Below are 16,837 nucleotides of genomic sequence, written 5' to 3' on the forward strand. Positions count from 1 at the left end.
CTCTGGGATGTGTCTCATCACGTCCCATAGACTTACGTATATTCAAGTTCCTCAGGTGGTCATGAACCTGATGTCCTCTTACGGTTTAGATCTTCAGATACCGTTTTTAAGTACACCTTAAGTAAATACTTAACAGGCTAATGAATGTCAGAAATTTGAGATTACCTCAAGCAGGGCTTTCATGCAGTTTAAAAGGGCCACTCTTACTGGTGCTGTGCATCTTCCTCCTTGAGCTAAATGCCTAAAATAAGGAAGGTTTCAATAAACAGGAAATGTTACCAAAAATTCTGAGAAAGTCTGACAAATTAGTTTCTGCTGCTCACAACTAATTCTTTTGTGCTCAACAGGCTTATTTGTGAGGATTTGACGTTTTTATTGATAATCTACCATTGTAAACAATATCCATTTTTGGTTGCCGAAGTTATCACTTGTTATAATTACTGGTCCAATTCAGAGAACAGTCTTTGTTAATACACAGAGGTGAGGCATTTATTGTTCTAATACTTCCTTAAGGACAATATGATTCTTTGCTACAAATATAATGTGACACAGAAAGTTAAATGCTGGATAAAGGTATAGGATACCAACCACAAGACAAACAACTGCACTACAGTTTTCACGATGACAGCAAAATTAAAATTTGTATGCCCAAAAGACTTCTGCATTAAATAGGTAAAACATACCAAAAGGCTCCAACAACTGTCAAAAATTGTCCTTGGGCAATCCTTGTCTCTTCAGCATGTGCACTGGACTGGGCCAACCCTACTGCTATTGGAAGCAAATTATTTAGAATTACTTTACAAACTTCTTGATCTCGACGGTAGGAAGAACACACATCACTGTGAAAGACAGAAAGAAAGAAAAAATATCTTGAAACACACAAAACAGCCCCCAAATCCTCTAGCTGTTGAACTAAACCAGCTCTAATGCATGCTGAATGGATTATCTCTTACGAAAGAGGCCTAAGGAGCGTAAGAATATCATCTTCAGGCAAGAGGTGTTCTTCAGTAGGGAGCTCCTTCAAAAGGACCAAGTACTGGGTAATAAGAAGAAAAAAAAAGAAAACCAATCAAACATTTTCAGTGACTCTTACGTGAAATCATGCAGCAAGGATACCTACTGTCAGCTCTCACATGTTAGACTCTCACCACCTTCTCATGCAAAGACTGTCACACAGTAACACGGTTTTGGAGTCAAAAACACTTCCTTTGTAAACCACAACACAGATCCTATTCCACTACAGAAACCATTTCTAGCTATTTATCAAATAATTAATTATAAAGGCAAGGTGCTTATACTTCTCAGCTCTTTTATCTTCTGGTTTACAAATTCTCACTGCTCTTTCCCCAACCACAGCACACTTCAAACACTAAAAGTAGCCATTTCCGTGTCTGTCAGGACGACACACAAAAGACAAGAATATACCAATTTAAAACCAGCACAGACAGAGGTGGGCTGCTGTAAAAAAAGCTCACACTCACCACGTGCAGATGCAGTGGCTTAGCACTGTCAAAGACACTGCCGTCAGTAAGCATTAACAGCTTCCTCCGTACGTCAGAGGCTCGGAAGCTCACGGTCTGAATTTGGGCCGTAGTGACACATACACACAAGAACCTCAGAATTGCAAGGAGAAGTAAATCCTGCTTCGTCAACTGTTCTTCAGCTAATGGGCTCAAAGCACCTGAAAATAAGATTTTCATGTAAGAAATGCTTCTCCGAGCACAATAAATAAGTTTGTAACATTTTAGGTCTTTACAAAACTAATGTAAGTTCTCTGAATAGGTAACGTACCAGCAATCTATTTGTTATTGACTGCACCAGTAACAGCTTCTCGAATACGATTCCTACTTCTACAAAAGCTCTCTCTAAGACAGAGGTTTGTAATTTTATGTGCCCATACACATAGCCGATTTCTCCTTCACGGTTAAAATGACTCAGCTGAAGCATCTGCAGCTGTGTTATTTTATGTTGTTACCCATATCTTAGGATGTATTTTAAAGTACGGATTCAAAGCTTCCCCAAAACTGAAATGATGACAATTACTACTCTGATAATACCCGTACTGGAATTTCAATTGTAGCCTGAATGAAATAGTTACAAATACCATTTTCCTGTCACATTTAGAACTCTCGTAACTTTCTGCAAACTTGACTTATTAGTTATTTATCGGATGGTTGGAGAAGATACTTCTAAAGACACTTATTCAACACGACAGGGAAAACAGACCAGTTGCTGTTTGTGGCATTAATATAACATCCTGATTTCCTTTTCATTCAGTAATAAACAGTGCTGGCTCAAAACTAAGATACACACCATTTTAACAGAGAATCTAAACCAAAAGAGAATAGCGGTACTTGTAGCGCCTATCAGGAATAATCAGACAAATTCATGCTCCTGCACCTCTGCAGGTGCAGAGATAGAAGCAAGCTGACCTAGTCAAGATGTACTGATCAGTAAATAGAACTACTTTTACGAAAATGAAGCAATGCCTAATGACAGCGACAAGCATCCTACAGACACACTTTCTAGTCTCTTCTTTGCCAAAACCTCTGCCTGACTCTGAACAAGATAGATAGCTTCTTTGCCTGCATTTTACTATTTATAAAACAAAAAAAAACACTCCTCCCAAACGAGCTGGAACACTTCACTGACATATTTAAAACACTCATGAAATACAGAAGTATAATTATTGTTTAGGAACTACCTCGTTCAACAATTACCTGCTCCAACTATTAATAAAGCAGCACGATTTTGTTATCTCTTTCAAGCAAAGAGCAATCTGTAAAAACAAGCTTTTGCAAATAGTTTTGGACACAGAGAAGATTTACCCGTTACATTTTGCATCTCCCCAGACTCATTTGTATCACTGATGTCAGTCACTGAATGATCGTCAAACAGATCATCAGATACTTGGTTATCTGCTTCCATTATACTCTCCTCAGGATCATTCCCCATTAGATCCACTTCTGCCAGTTCACTCGGTTTTCCAGAAAATGTCATCTGACAAAAACACCACATCTTTTTAAAGCCGGCTTTTAAGGACAGGAGAAACACCACAGGCATAACACAAGGAAAGACACTACAGTTTCCCAGTGAACTAGAACGGGTGAAGACAATAAGGGCTACACTGAATTGATGAATTCCATCCTTTGTGATAAACCTCTCTTCCACTCACGTGAACTGTTTGATTTGAACTATTCCCTTTTGGATACGAGCTTCCTAAGACAGGTACTGGTCTCTGTGGTTTAGATGATGACAAGGACATTGTTAGTAGTTGAAAACCAATTCTCTCTACAAGACTCACAAACTTCTCACTATACTTCATAACTACAGACAAACGAAAAGGCAGCATGTGACCTTTTTGAAGGGACACTAAGCACTACTCTCCCTACCAGACGACTAGTTAACAGAAGGTGAGACTCAGCTTCTCCTCACTTGAAAAACCCAAGGATTTTGCCTACCTAGATCTGACTACAGGATGATGTGCCAAAAAGAGTTTTAAGATGTGCTACACACATTGATGTGCCTCCCTATTACTTTTCTGAGTGAGAGAGTCATTTACAGTTAGAAGATTTAATATCCATATAATAAACACCTTGAAAGTGTTTTAAGGCACGTAAGTCCATCAAACTACAAAAGAAAAAAAGCTTTTTAAAACTATACAAGTGCATTAATGTTGAATGTCATGTGTTATAGAAATGCTTTCCGTGGCATAAAATCTGTATGTACTTTTACTCTGATACAGATTTTCAAAAATAACATAATTTGATTTTTATTGTGAGCTGGCATGGTAACCTTGATCAAATGTTATCCATCTGCTCTCATTTTTCCCCTACACCTGTGTTCAAATGCTAGAGAAAAATGGTTCCAGGTTGGAATTCTCTAAAAAACTTAATGTATTTTGATTTTTTTTTTAGTAGTATCTCATTTGGTTTGCCTGCAAATTATTATACTGTAAAAACAATCCTCTCATAGAAGAGCACTGTATTTAGAAACAGACAGAAGGTACTTACCAGACTTTTGCAAATATCTACAAGATCATTCATAAATTTTGATGTTAACAAACGCAGGAATATATTAGACATCATCTTATTAGCACCGTTCTGTAAGAAAGCAAGATGTACAGAGAGGTTAACCCATCTTTTTCAGGTACTATATGTATGATATTCAACTTTGCAATCCCATTAATGAAGAAAGAAAAATGAATTCTTTTATAAACTTTACCTTGGTACAATTGCACAAACATTTTGTACACTGCATTATCAAAGTCCTCAGCGAGCAGACCTGGGCATCTTCATTTAATTTGTTTTTAGACTGTGAAATGCTTTCTCCAGCATAATGAATGAGAGACTAGTAAAAATACAACACAGTTAAAATACTTCAGTTAAACTCCTTTATACATTGGCACACACGCAGCACACACACAGACAAGAGGATGGGATTCTCATTCACACACAGCTTTGATATCTATAGTGTGCATCAGCGAGTCTGTGCTTTTTTATTTCTTTGAGTTTTGTTTCACTCATTCTACTCAGAATTGACAAAAAGATGACCTAGCCCTGCCGGAAACATTAATATTTTCATCACAGAAGAAAAATACAGCATCTCTCCACAATGTGTTAAGTTTGGGGATTCCATATTATGGCAAGGAACCACCTCTGATAGTAGTAGTAGCAATAATAATAGTAGCTGTCTTCATACGGGTTTAAACCATCAAATGATCTTAAATTCCTGCATAAAAGACCTATAAATGAAAGGACTGGTTATCCTCTAAGTAGTCCTTTATTCAACTCCATGATTTATTTTTTTAAAGGGGCAACTGAGAAATGTATCAGTATTTAGAATACGCTCCACCGCAAACTGAAGCATTGGTGTACTGACAGAATTTCAGTGACTTTTCAGCAGCAGTAACATATTTAAACCTCTCAACTGCCTTTTCTAGAATAGAAACCAGTGGAAGTATTCATGTTCCAAAAATGTGTCATTAGGAACAGAATTTTTAAAAAAATACTTTATATTTAATGGTTTCTCTAATTTTTATTAGCCCTCCAATGCATTGCTGCTTACCCTAGCATTCTGGAACAACTTTGATTTACAGGCGTCCTCTTCTTTAAATATACCCGTGTAGCAATAGCAACCAAGAACACCGATCAAGAGACTGACACATCGGACAAGGTGTTCTGCAGCAATGACCTTAAACTAAATAAAATACACAGTATGAATACCAGTCGTTTATCATTTAACTTTTTCACCAAAATACAGAATCCTTTAGAGCCTTTTTAAAACACTTCCAAGTAAGTATCTATAAAAAAAGATGGGAAAACTTAAGCACACATGCCATCGTTACAGGTGCAAAACGAGGGGTAAGTGTTATAGCTCCTAATCGCCAGTACCTCATCTGCTGTGTCTCATCTTCCCTCAATACTCCACTGTGAAAAGCACGGCTCTGTTTTATAGACAATCTTACAGGCACAGGGAGGATCCCCCAAAGCCATCTCTGCTCCAGGCAGAACAAGCCCAGTTTCCCCCATGTCTCCCACCACCTCAGTTGCCTCCACTGAATGCACCAAACGTCTGTTTTGAAGTGGGAGGCTGAAAACTGGATGCAGTATTTCGATGCTGTCTAAAGGCACCGAGTAGAGGGAGCTCAGCAGTTTCCTCAAGCACTGGCTGTGCTCTTGTTAATCCAGGCCCTATTCGCAGCTTTCTCTACAATTACTCTTTTACACAGCTGCCTCTTTTCACAAAACCTGACCACGTGGGACCTCTGTGTCTCAGGCTGTCTTCACTGAAAGCTGGCAAGAGCTTAAAGCATTACAGGGGCACCGAAGCCGAAACCAGCACTGCAGAAATCAGGGTGACAGTGGGTTACGTGGCAACTTCGCCCACACTTCCACTTCTATGCAGCTTCTACGTATTTACTGACAAAAACTTTGGATATTTTGCCAGTGACGTACAGAAATACAGACTTCTCTCTTTTGTATTATTGGAATAGTTTTTAAAATGCTTCTGTTTCATTTGTAGTGGCATAAGTAATGAAAATCTATATACGCTTTGCCTTGAAAATGCATTCTTTGGCAGCACAAATATAGGGTTATAACGGTAATTTCTAACTTACCTTAGGAGCACAGCTGCTCAACAGCTTTTCTGACATTGCTAAAAGACAGTACTCCAGTGTTTCCCTAAGATTTTGGTTGATGGCAAGTCTTGAACCAGTCACATTTTTATCTGCAACATTTACTGCAAAGTTTGTGAAAATATCCATTTCGTCAAATGTTGTCTGCAGGTACAGCTCTTCAACATCAGAAAAATTGTTTTCTTCTTTCCCTTGTAAGTGATGCACACTTGAAGAAGAGACAATAGTTTTTACTTTAGCAGCCAGTATATGACTTACCAGTCTTTAAAGCTGTGATTTAAATACAAGAAATAAACAAAAGTAAAATAAAGTACTTTATCTTTTTGTGCTTCCAAATTCTAGTTGATCTTCAATTTGTGAGGTGACTTTCATTGTGGAACGGATACTACTACTGCAAGGAATAGTGAAGCCTGCACACAGATCACAGGTTCTATGGTAGTTCATGTAGCAGCATCTGACTTGTGTTAAGACAGCTGACCCTCCGCTTTTACACAACTGGAGCAGAAATTCACAAAACCCCTTAAACTGGTATTTTTAACTTTTTACTGCGTAAGTCTTAAGTTCCATCACAACAAGTTATACATGTTTCAGTTTCATTAAGAGGAAACTGGATATAGTTCAAGAGCTTGAACATATCACCAGTGAAAGGTGCAACAACAGTCATAGAATGACTCCGACAGACTCGAGAACGTGTGGCTGGTGCCACAAATACAGGCAGAGCAGCGTGAGGACGTATGGACAATAAGCACCTAATCAACTTTCTACTTAGCATCTATCTTCCAGAATGCTCTTAAGATACCTGCTTCCTTTAGAATGGAAGGTAATGTTAAAAAGCATGAATACGTATTTGTATAAAGTTACAAATTATCCAAAAAATGTTATTGTAGCGAGTTAAAAATACCTTATCTATTTACGGATAAAGAGCCAAATATTTGGCTGTACTGCTGCAGAGATGATACACGTAATCCTTGTAAGGTATTTTGTTCAGTACCTAAAGCTTTGACTCGTGTCAGCAAGAGATTATTTTAATGTCTGTTGAAAGCTTCTTAACAAATGGCAAAGCACTGCTGTCTTTATGGGGTCTGAAAGATGTTGTACAGAAAGATGCAAAAGAGCCTGAGGAATCATGCATTTCATTATCTCTGCTTGCTAAAATGACAAATATAAGCACCTTAAGTATCTATGATTGATTTTAAAACGTACCATTTAGCATCATTTTGGAAGAAAATCATGGCAGCTCTACAGTTCTTCATCGTAAGGCTCACAAGAATTTTTTGTAATATAAGATGAGGAAAATCACTGTAATAAAAGAAAATTTTTCTTGTATCTTCTTGCAATCAGACAAGTGAAGTGCACCCAAATATTAATGAGATTAACAGCGAAGCCAAAGTTTTCAGTCAACACCTCTAACACATAGTTCATGTATTTGCTATGGAGAGATAACTAAGTTACGTCCCCCGAATGACATTCCACAGTAAGCTTAAAAACCCTATAAACTCTGCCAAAGCACTAATATAATACAATTCTGCCAGTCCTCTTCTCCCCGAGCAGTTTCCTGTGTTACAGGGTGACCCTACACATAAAATTAAGCCGCGAATTCTTACCTGCAGAGCACAGAAGGCAACTCTGCACATTCCTCCGTTTCTTCCTCCAAATAGCAGGACAGCACCCATTTGATTATTGCCTCCTTTGACACGGAATCCAGATTTCTGTCACAGTTATTCTGTTCCATTCCCATGCCCAAGTTTTCTGGCACTGAATAGGTAGACATCACTGATGATAAGCAACATACAGCAGAACTATAACAAAAAGGGAACACAGGCGTTTGTGAGAAACACCATGGTATTTGCTGACCAGCACTCTAAAGCCAAGTCAGTACTTCTGGATGCTCGGGGAGCATCAAGGATATACACAAGTTAATAAGCACACGTACTGGAAAACTCCTTTACTAGAATCTGCGTTTTCAAGAGCCGCATTTTGGCTATTACAGACATTTCCTGTCTATTTGAAAGACTGTTTCAGATACTCATTTCAGTATCAAAATATATTTAGGAGAAAATATTACTTTTTAACTTCAAAAAATCAACATCTCTTTCAGTCAGATTTTAAATCTGTAGTCCATTTTACGTTTTTAGTCAATTTTAAATTTGAAAATGCTTGCCTCTCCTCTTCTGCCTCTGCTCTCAGACTTTCATATTTATGTCTGTTTCAAATGCTTAAAACACACACATGGGCAGTTCTTAACTAGAAATACAGCCACAACAACAACATTATTTTGAATAACACAGTGGGTTTGGCTGCACGGTAAAGAGCAACGTGAATCCGACACACAACATTATCCTTGCTTCTCATTTTACCTTGAAGGCCTGCATGCAGGTCCTGAAAATATCTTCCAGAGTTCTTTGTCTGTTGCAACAAGATTCCCTTGAATCATAGCTTCAAGCAGTCCAAAGCTGTCCACTTCGATTTGCTGGAAACTTACGCTACGAATGGTAAGAGACCAAATCTTTGCCCAGGTCCTCTGGAGCTCCGGCTCACGGGTGCTCTTCAAATCAGTTTTCTGGTTCTGACACAAAGCTACCTGCGTCAGACACTTCAGCACGTGCGGGGTCCTTTCTCCTCGGCGCTGCTGAGGTAGTAGCTGGTGAAGGACATTGAGTAAGGGAAGCAGCTCACTGTTCGGAAGACTCATGGGATACTTCGATATTAATTGAGCTGTAACCTGTAACCTTGAAAACACAAAGTGAGGCAACTAATATCAAACATATGTGAATTTGCACCTTCAAAAGTAAATGAACAAAGCATTCTCTGACTGTCATTTCACACTTGTACTTTCCAGTACTGAGATGATTTGTTTACTCTCAAAGGTTAAAGATTCAGTATTTCTACTGTTTTTATTTGTAAATTTGCTCATCTAGCCTCACTATCACTAATAATTTCTTACAAACTGACTTCATTCATTTCTAATTTCTTACAAGCTGAGTTCACTGATTTCTGACCCCAAGGGAAGAAAATTTCAGGCCAAACTCCCCCATTCTTCTTCTTCTGGCCCAGCCCGTTATATGGTCTGACCCAGGGAGTGACCTCAAGGGTGACACTACATAAACAGGAAACTTCACAACAACATCTCTGCAGGTAAGGAAAATAAAATCTATCAATGAACAAAATGTTAAGCTGGAATGGTAAATTGGAAAGGTTGTGCTCACAGCAGTGGTTGCAACTCTACTTAAATTAGTAAATTACAGTACACACAGTATTTCTTGGAGATTTCCACCTCCACACAGAACGGTGTGTTAAGTTCTCAGCTGGACCCTGACAGCCGCTTTGCCTCAATACTGCAAGAGCAATAAACAGACACAAACCTGCCGCCACAGCCCAGAACCTAATTCGCAAGCAGCCACACTGTTTCGGTATCTCGTACAGCAGTGTCCAAGGAAAGTCAGGAAGACAGAGAGGAACAGTAACAGTATCCAGCGTAACCCATTTTACCTAAAAAGTCAGTAATCTATTTTACCTAAAAAGTCAGCATGCTTGGGCTTAGGACTACAGCTGCTAAGTTCTGGAAAAGACTAGCTGTAGTCTTCTAACGACTTGACTCCCTGCTACTCTCTGTGCCGCAGAGCCCTTCTCCTGCGGCAGTCTGTGCAAGACGACGTGTAGCTATACCTCCAGTCCAGAACTCCCTCATGGCAAACAAAATACCCCTCAACCAAGGTCCAAGCTAAGACGCCAGGCTTTGCACGTCACAGTTTTCAGGCCAGGTATTACAGGTATACATTACTGTGTGAACTGGTCCAAAATGGCCAAACCGTTAACAGCTGCTGTCCCATGCCACAGCCAGCTTGAGACAGCAGTAAATCTCGTTGCATATCCTAATACTCGTAAGTGGGATCACACACACAACGCTTATATAAGAACTAGTAATGCCTTGCACAAAAGACAGGTAAAAAATCAGAGGCAGTAATATACTACACAGTTTAACAGACCTCATTTGTTATGTCTTAGAAAACAAAAGTTTTTAAAGCCAGAGCACCAAGAATGCTACGCGCTGCTTTCCAAATGCACTGAGAATCTGAGCTTAGCACTTAAATATTTAAGTACAGCAGGGCAGACACCTAATTTGAAAGCACAACATATTCAGGAGAACACTTAGATGTTAAAAGGTGTCTGCAGTGATATTTGTTTCATGTAAAGATGTTATTACCAAGGTATGACATCAAAATCCTTCTGGGATCTTTGCAGGTTGTCTCGGATTACCTCCCAGCCTAGTTCAATCCTCCTGCGCTTGCTTGGCGCTGTTTCATCACCGGACTCTCTTTGTGAAACAGCATACGACTGGGTAATTTCCAGAACTTTGGTATCCTCTGTAAAAACCTTTTATAAAGAAAAATTAAGAAGAACGCAAGTAAAAATAAGTAGTATTTACAGGAAAACTGAAACATCAAAGTAAACAGGCTTATTTTTTACTACGTGTAAAACCTTAAGAGACAAGCAGATTTATTTGTCATTCTTTACTGTACCATGGTAAAGTTATACTGTAGTTGTCTAATAGGAAACACTGGTGAAACTAGTATAATTTAGGAATCCACGCGTTTCTAAATTGCACAAAAATTAAAAACTAACCACAACAGAACACAGACTAACACTTCAGTAAACGACTTTGAGGAAATCCTAAGGCCATATTACTTTAAAAAGGAAAACATACAATACAGTAAATGCAGTTAACTTCTCATTCAAATAAAAAAGTTACCTGATGACAAATATCAGCCATTAACTCAATCAAATTCTCCTTTACAGCAATATTACGTGAGCCTGAAGAATACTTCCCTCTACTACTGATGAGATTTATTTCATTCACCAGCAGATCATACAGGTTATGCAAGATACTTCGCCATTTTTTTGAGTCATATGCACCTGTATATGCAAAAACAATTAAAAGATAACATGCACCACCCACTTGATACAATAGGTAAACATACCTAGTCACTGCGAAATCAGCCAAAATCAGAGTAAAGCACACAGAGCTTAATAAATGCAGGCCTGCAAGACAAGTCTTATAATGGAGACTGAATAAAGTAAAAAAAGTGAAAAAACTTAAGAGACAATTCAGTCAGCGTATACAAGTAATTATGGTAGGAACAGTAGGAGTTTCCAATAAACAATTATTTATCTAACTGGAAAAATGATAATGAAATGCAATGAATAAACTTGGACTAATTATAAACTCTTTCCATATGCAAAGCTAAAAACCCCCACTTTTAAAAAAAATTATGCTATAACTGAAATCGGCCATGACAGATAAATACAATTACTGAGTGATGTTCTCTGACCAGTTTTAAACAGTGTCAGACTTAGACCATTAGTTATTTCTGGGCTTAAATAAACCTGGCAAGATATGAATACATGTGGCAGTCTAAACTCAATCTAAACTATGATTTTCCTTTTCCCAAAGGCTTTGTGTTTTGATTTAGTAATTAAAATCATCTTTTGATTAAGAAGAAGACCCCAACCTTTACAGGACTTAATACAATTAATCTTCCCTTAGTGCATACAGTTCGAAAACTCATCTTCACTTTCGCTCAGGATTAACCTATAGCGTAACCGCTGACAAGTAATCAGCACTGCCACCGATGTTTATAAGACTCAGTATCAAAATTCAGAAAGCTGGCACAATCATTTGAACAATCACATACAGCGACAGAAAAAAAACAGGGACGTTTCCATTGTACCTTTTTCCTGAGTGTTTGCACCTTTTGGATGATGAATATGAACTTGGAGACGAAATAACTCAATTATCAATTCTTTCAGGGAATCCTTTGGTCTATGCTGAGTCCATATATAAAGCACTGTAGGCAAAATTTCTTCCCCTAAATTACAAATCCGTATGCGACAGTTGACAGCAAACTTATTGCAGAAGATGTTCATTGCTCCAACAATATGATCCAGGCCTGCAGAATTCTTCTCCTGCCTGCAACACAAAGCAAACACACAAACCTCCAGAAGAAATAATCTTCTTTTCACAGGAGTTTGTTTAAATGTCAATACTAGCAAGTAAGTATATTCAGAATATTGTTTGTCTAACAAACGCAGAAGTTATTAAAATTTAAAAACTGGTATTGTAAATTAGTATTTAAATTAGTATTTTAAATAGGTGTTCGAAGGCAGAACAAAAGCTAAAACACAGCTAAAGAAGTATTACCTGCTATTACTCAAGTCTAATCCCAAATACTTAAAATGAGTTATTCTCTGCAAGTGGGTGTAGGCACACAAAAGGAGCACTTGCAACGTACCTTGCACACTGCATTGCTTTTGAAAAGAAGGTAAACATATCGGAACTCGACCCATCCGTTTGGAAGCAGTATCCCCTCGTAAGCGTGTGAATGATCCTGGCCACCAAGACTCTGTTAATCTTCCCTGAAGGTTTGAGGTATAACTGGCCATACAGGATCAGCAACTCTGCAAATGCATTAAAGAAAAGTATATATCGTACAGTGTGTATATATGTTGTAAATATACAAATACATATAAATGTACATATTAGAGAAGATTACATAAAAATGTTTGAAGCAAAATCTTGCATTATATACACAGAAACCAGCATTCCAAATTCAGCTGCACGTCATTATTTACAAAAGTCAACTAGGGAAAAAAATAAAATGTGGTGTTGTCTACACCAGAAGTAAAGATATATTCATTCTGAGCTGGGATACGATCTGCTTCGTGTAATACTGAGCAAAGCAGCTATGGCCACACAACCAACCTTCCCAACTACTTCCAGAATCAGCTTCTACTCTACGTTGATTGCTCAGCACTGTGGGTTCCATTTGTTGCAGAACACACAATAAAAGTACTCAGAAACAATTTACAGTGACACCTACGTTAACAAAGAATTCGGTGTAGCAAGAAGAGGTAAACAGGTCAGAACAGCTGGAACTGACGCTCCCCGTATTTCCATTACACGCAGACCAACACACCGACGCTTCGCTCCCATTTACAAGGTTTCTGAAGGAAAGGCCCTTCCTCACATTTTTGCTTTCTCATCTCAAGGCCCACGTAGAAATCGTCACACTGTCCTTTCAGCAGCCTCATACCAATCACAGTAGCACGCTGCTGATCCAACCATCACCATCAGTTTAACAAGACACATACATTGCTATTTCATTTATGCCACCCGCAAGGGACACGATACTGTCCCTCAGACCACCAATGGACAACATCCGCTCCAAAGAACCACAGCAAGAAGAAATACTGATTCAGTCCCATGACCTTGGCAGCTATTCTGGGACAACACCTTGAATGAACGGACATCCACCTCTCAGGCCTTCTTCTCTCTAAGGAAGAGGATAGGTTGATCTTTCAGGAATCCCAACTACCGGGACTGTTACACTTTGTTCACAGTCAGCCGAGCTCTAAGCAGTTGTATCACATAGTCCTTGCGATGCAGAATGACAAGTTACCGTACTGCGACTATGACCTAGAAGTGCCTCACAACCCTCAACTCTACTACTCACCAGATTCTGCCTTAATTCCTACAGCAGACAGGTGAAATTAAGCTCTGGAAACACTAAGACGTACTAACTTCAGTTCCAAGGGGTGGCGCAGTAAATAAAACATTTGACTATTTAGAGTAAGGAAGATGCAGTGTAATTTGTTAAGCAGCAAGAGCGGAAAGAGGCCTCCCCAGCAGCATCAATTCCGCCTTGTTTTGGTGGCTGGTGTTTCCTGGAAGACAGATGGAGAATCTTCCGCTGCTTTGAGTGCCTGAGTGGGTACTGGATGAGGTCTCTGAGCACTAACGGACTATCACATGAATTTTTGCTGTGAATGTGGTCTGAACAATGCAACTACCTCCACAGATTAAGGAACAGCTGAACACGAAGCCTGGTCGGTGTGTGTATGGGTGAAGAGGTGTCACTGTTGTCTGCTACCTCACTCAGTAAGTGACATGCTGAATAAATGTAAACCTTTCAACCTAACAGCATGGTTTAGGTCAGGACAGACTAAATGCACACATTGATTACTGCACGGTAATCTGCATATTTAGTGCCTTGGAAATGACAAACAAACCACAAAGTTGCTGAAAGATGGTTGTCCTTCCCCTCTCCTTGCTGAGGAGCAGCGGTTGTCAGGAGCAGCACAGTGTTAAGCATGCTGATTCTGGCTGTAAGAGCTTGGTCCCAGGCACTCCTGGAGGCCTTCCACAGCCTAAAGGTAGAACTGTGTTGACACACCACCCCCCTCCTGCCCCTTCAGTCTGAGGTGAGTTTTAGGAGGTGGAGAGCAGCTTCCAGATTGTTTTGTGTTTACCGGTCAGCGGAGAGCTCTGAGCTGCTGTTCACTGATTGGCGTAGCCAGTCACTGGATCATTTAAGCAGGCTCAGCTATGAGGTGAGACCAGCTGGTGGATCACTCATTCCTGTATAAGTTTGGTTCTGCTATCTCTGCCAGTTACGCTGAGTTTTTTTCCCATATACCTACCTACCTATGTTTTATCTGAAAAAAGTTACATTCCTAAAAACTGCACAGCAGCGTAACAAAGGTCAAACTGCAGTTCTCTGACATCCACCTCCTCACTCAAGTTACACCAGCTCAGTAGGCTGTGAGACTTTCCGCCCCTTGCTCTACACCTCCCTGATACTCACTCGTTTCATGGTACATAGTGGAAGGTTCCTTGCATCATAAATTACATCCGTTAAAACAGTGTCCAGACTCCGGGCTTGGCGATAAGAGAAGATATGGTATATCTAGGTCAATCTCATCATCTGTCCATAATTTCGTGATTTTGTTTCGCAGAGAGATCCATTACCAGTCTCAATTATTTCTGATATACCATATTGCCACAAAATTCACTTTCCAAGACCTTGACTACATCAAGTCACAAATAGGTCCACTCTACATTCCCAGTCCAGGACTTTGTTGATGCCAGGAACTCGAGCAGTCTGGTCTGATTGATAGTTGTTGATTTGCTCTTTGGTAGCTTTTGCTTTTGGGATGTAGCTAATCACATGTCATACCCTTACACTGAGTTTTTTTCAAATCACGTGTGATGTTTTTCCACGAGGTAGCAATCCCAATAGGCCTCCCTCACCTCTGCCAGCCCTGTTTCCACTGCATACACCAGTCCCAGAGGTCTCTGACCACCATCCAAGGGTCAGGTAAAATATGTGCTTTTTCCTCTGTAATGCCGCATCAACGGCCGGTCTTACAGCTTAAAACTTCTGCATGTTCTTCACCTTTTATCAAATTCTATCACCTCTTGGTCAGGACTCCACATGACAGCTTCCTGCCCTTTCCACCTTCATCAGTGGCCAGCAATTAGGCAAGAACCATTTGCTAACAGGACATATTACTTATTTTTTGAAGGCCTGCCGTATTTCAGGGCTTCTTGGGCATGTGGTAATACCTTGGGTGACACCCCAAAAGTCACAATATTTGGACCAATCCATCAACTCCTCTAGTAGGCCAGAGCATCTCTGTTTCCCCTTATGAGTCCACTTATTCCTGGTCACACCTGCATGGAAAATCATAAGCTTTTCTCCATTTGGCAAACAACGAAGGACCAGCAGGTGAGGAGCCAGCAGCATTTGTGATTCCATTGCCACTACTTCAAATGGTGCCCAGATTCCTTCAGAGATGGCCAATATTTCTTCTGACAGGTACACTTGGTAGCCTAGCGGTGGATCTTATTGTTACTCAAATGAGTCCATTTTCCTGGTGACTTGCTACAATGGCTTCATGAGCAGACTGTATCCAGGGACGCACATCTGTCAAAACCTCACCGTCCCAAGAAAAACTTGTGCTTCCTTTTTTTTTGTTCAGTGATGCCATCGCTGTGACGCTGTAAATCACGTCAGTAGGAATGCAACAGCACCCATCTTGCCATCTGACACCAAGAAACTATATTTTGTGCAAGTCTTTTCCCCTTATTTCTTCCGAGTGCAAATCTCGCATTTAGTAAAATTCTCATTATCTCTTTGCTTTTCTTACACACCTCATGGGCAGTGTTTTTCCATACTACAACAACATCAACATACTCTAAGAGCTCTGGGGGGCTGCCCTCTTCCAAAATCTTCTGTACAAGTCTATGACTGATGGCCTATGCTTCCATCCCCGTGGCAGAAGCTTGTAGGCACACTGTACACCTCTCCAGGTAAAGACAAACTGTGGTTTACACGTAGGGGCCAGGGAAATGTTAAAAAATGCAGCAGCTGCATCAATGGTCATATAGTGGGTAGTGCTCTTTGCTTTTGAGTTCCTACTGTAGTTCTAGTATACATGGTATTGCAGCGTTTACGAGTGATGTTACATCTGTCAAATACAAACTACCCCTGATTAATATCCAATCCCCACTGGATTTTCACATGAGCCTGATGGGATTATCAAACAGTGAATGGGTTTGAACCACAACCCCTCAGTCCTTTGATAAGACCATGCCCAGGACGTAGTAAATCTCTTGCTCCAACACTGTCACCAGTGCAGAGTTGTAACCAGCACATCTGAGGTGAAGTCTGTTGCAGTCCTGACTCCTCCTGAGAGAGTGAGGCAGCTGAGCAGAGGTGTCCTCACTCATTAGCACAATGGCAATACCAAATACCCACTGATGTCCTCACAGGGCCTTAGAATATCGATTCAAACCTCAACGACCAAGATGCAAGAGGCACATGGTCCCATCACCAATTCACAGGGCTTCCAGTTTCCTTC

The 16,837-nt window shown here is 39.9% G+C and overlaps 1 protein-coding gene across 1 annotated transcript in view; it reads right to left on the reverse strand.

Annotated features, from left to right (window-relative positions):
• The window catches only part of ATM (ATM serine/threonine kinase), a 69,887-nt gene that overhangs the window by 48,632 nt on the left and 4,418 nt on the right, over positions 1 to 16,837 (reverse strand). Inside the window, exons 5-20 of the mRNA XM_010144875.1 lie at positions 12,427 to 12,592; positions 11,866 to 12,104; positions 10,887 to 11,050; positions 10,341 to 10,510; positions 8,494 to 8,865; positions 7,741 to 7,935; positions 7,340 to 7,435; positions 6,119 to 6,344; positions 5,068 to 5,193; positions 4,225 to 4,350; positions 4,014 to 4,103; positions 2,829 to 3,000; positions 1,482 to 1,681; positions 954 to 1,036; positions 684 to 839; positions 166 to 241 (exon numbers count right to left, since the gene is read on the reverse strand). Of these exons, the coding sequence (XP_010143177.1) occupies positions 166 to 241; positions 684 to 839; positions 954 to 1,036; positions 1,482 to 1,681; positions 2,829 to 3,000; positions 4,014 to 4,103; positions 4,225 to 4,350; positions 5,068 to 5,193; positions 6,119 to 6,344; positions 7,340 to 7,435; positions 7,741 to 7,935; positions 8,494 to 8,865; positions 10,341 to 10,510; positions 10,887 to 11,050; positions 11,866 to 12,104; positions 12,427 to 12,592 (2,657 nt within the window). The remainder of the gene's footprint in view (positions 1 to 165; positions 242 to 683; positions 840 to 953; positions 1,037 to 1,481; positions 1,682 to 2,828; positions 3,001 to 4,013; positions 4,104 to 4,224; positions 4,351 to 5,067; positions 5,194 to 6,118; positions 6,345 to 7,339; positions 7,436 to 7,740; positions 7,936 to 8,493; positions 8,866 to 10,340; positions 10,511 to 10,886; positions 11,051 to 11,865; positions 12,105 to 12,426; positions 12,593 to 16,837) is intronic.

This window comes from Buceros rhinoceros, unplaced genomic scaffold (assembly GCF_000710305.1).
Source record: "Buceros rhinoceros silvestris isolate BGI_N320 unplaced genomic scaffold, ASM71030v1 scaffold5281, whole genome shotgun sequence".
NCBI lineage: Eukaryota > Metazoa > Chordata > Aves > Bucerotiformes > Bucerotidae > Buceros > Buceros rhinoceros.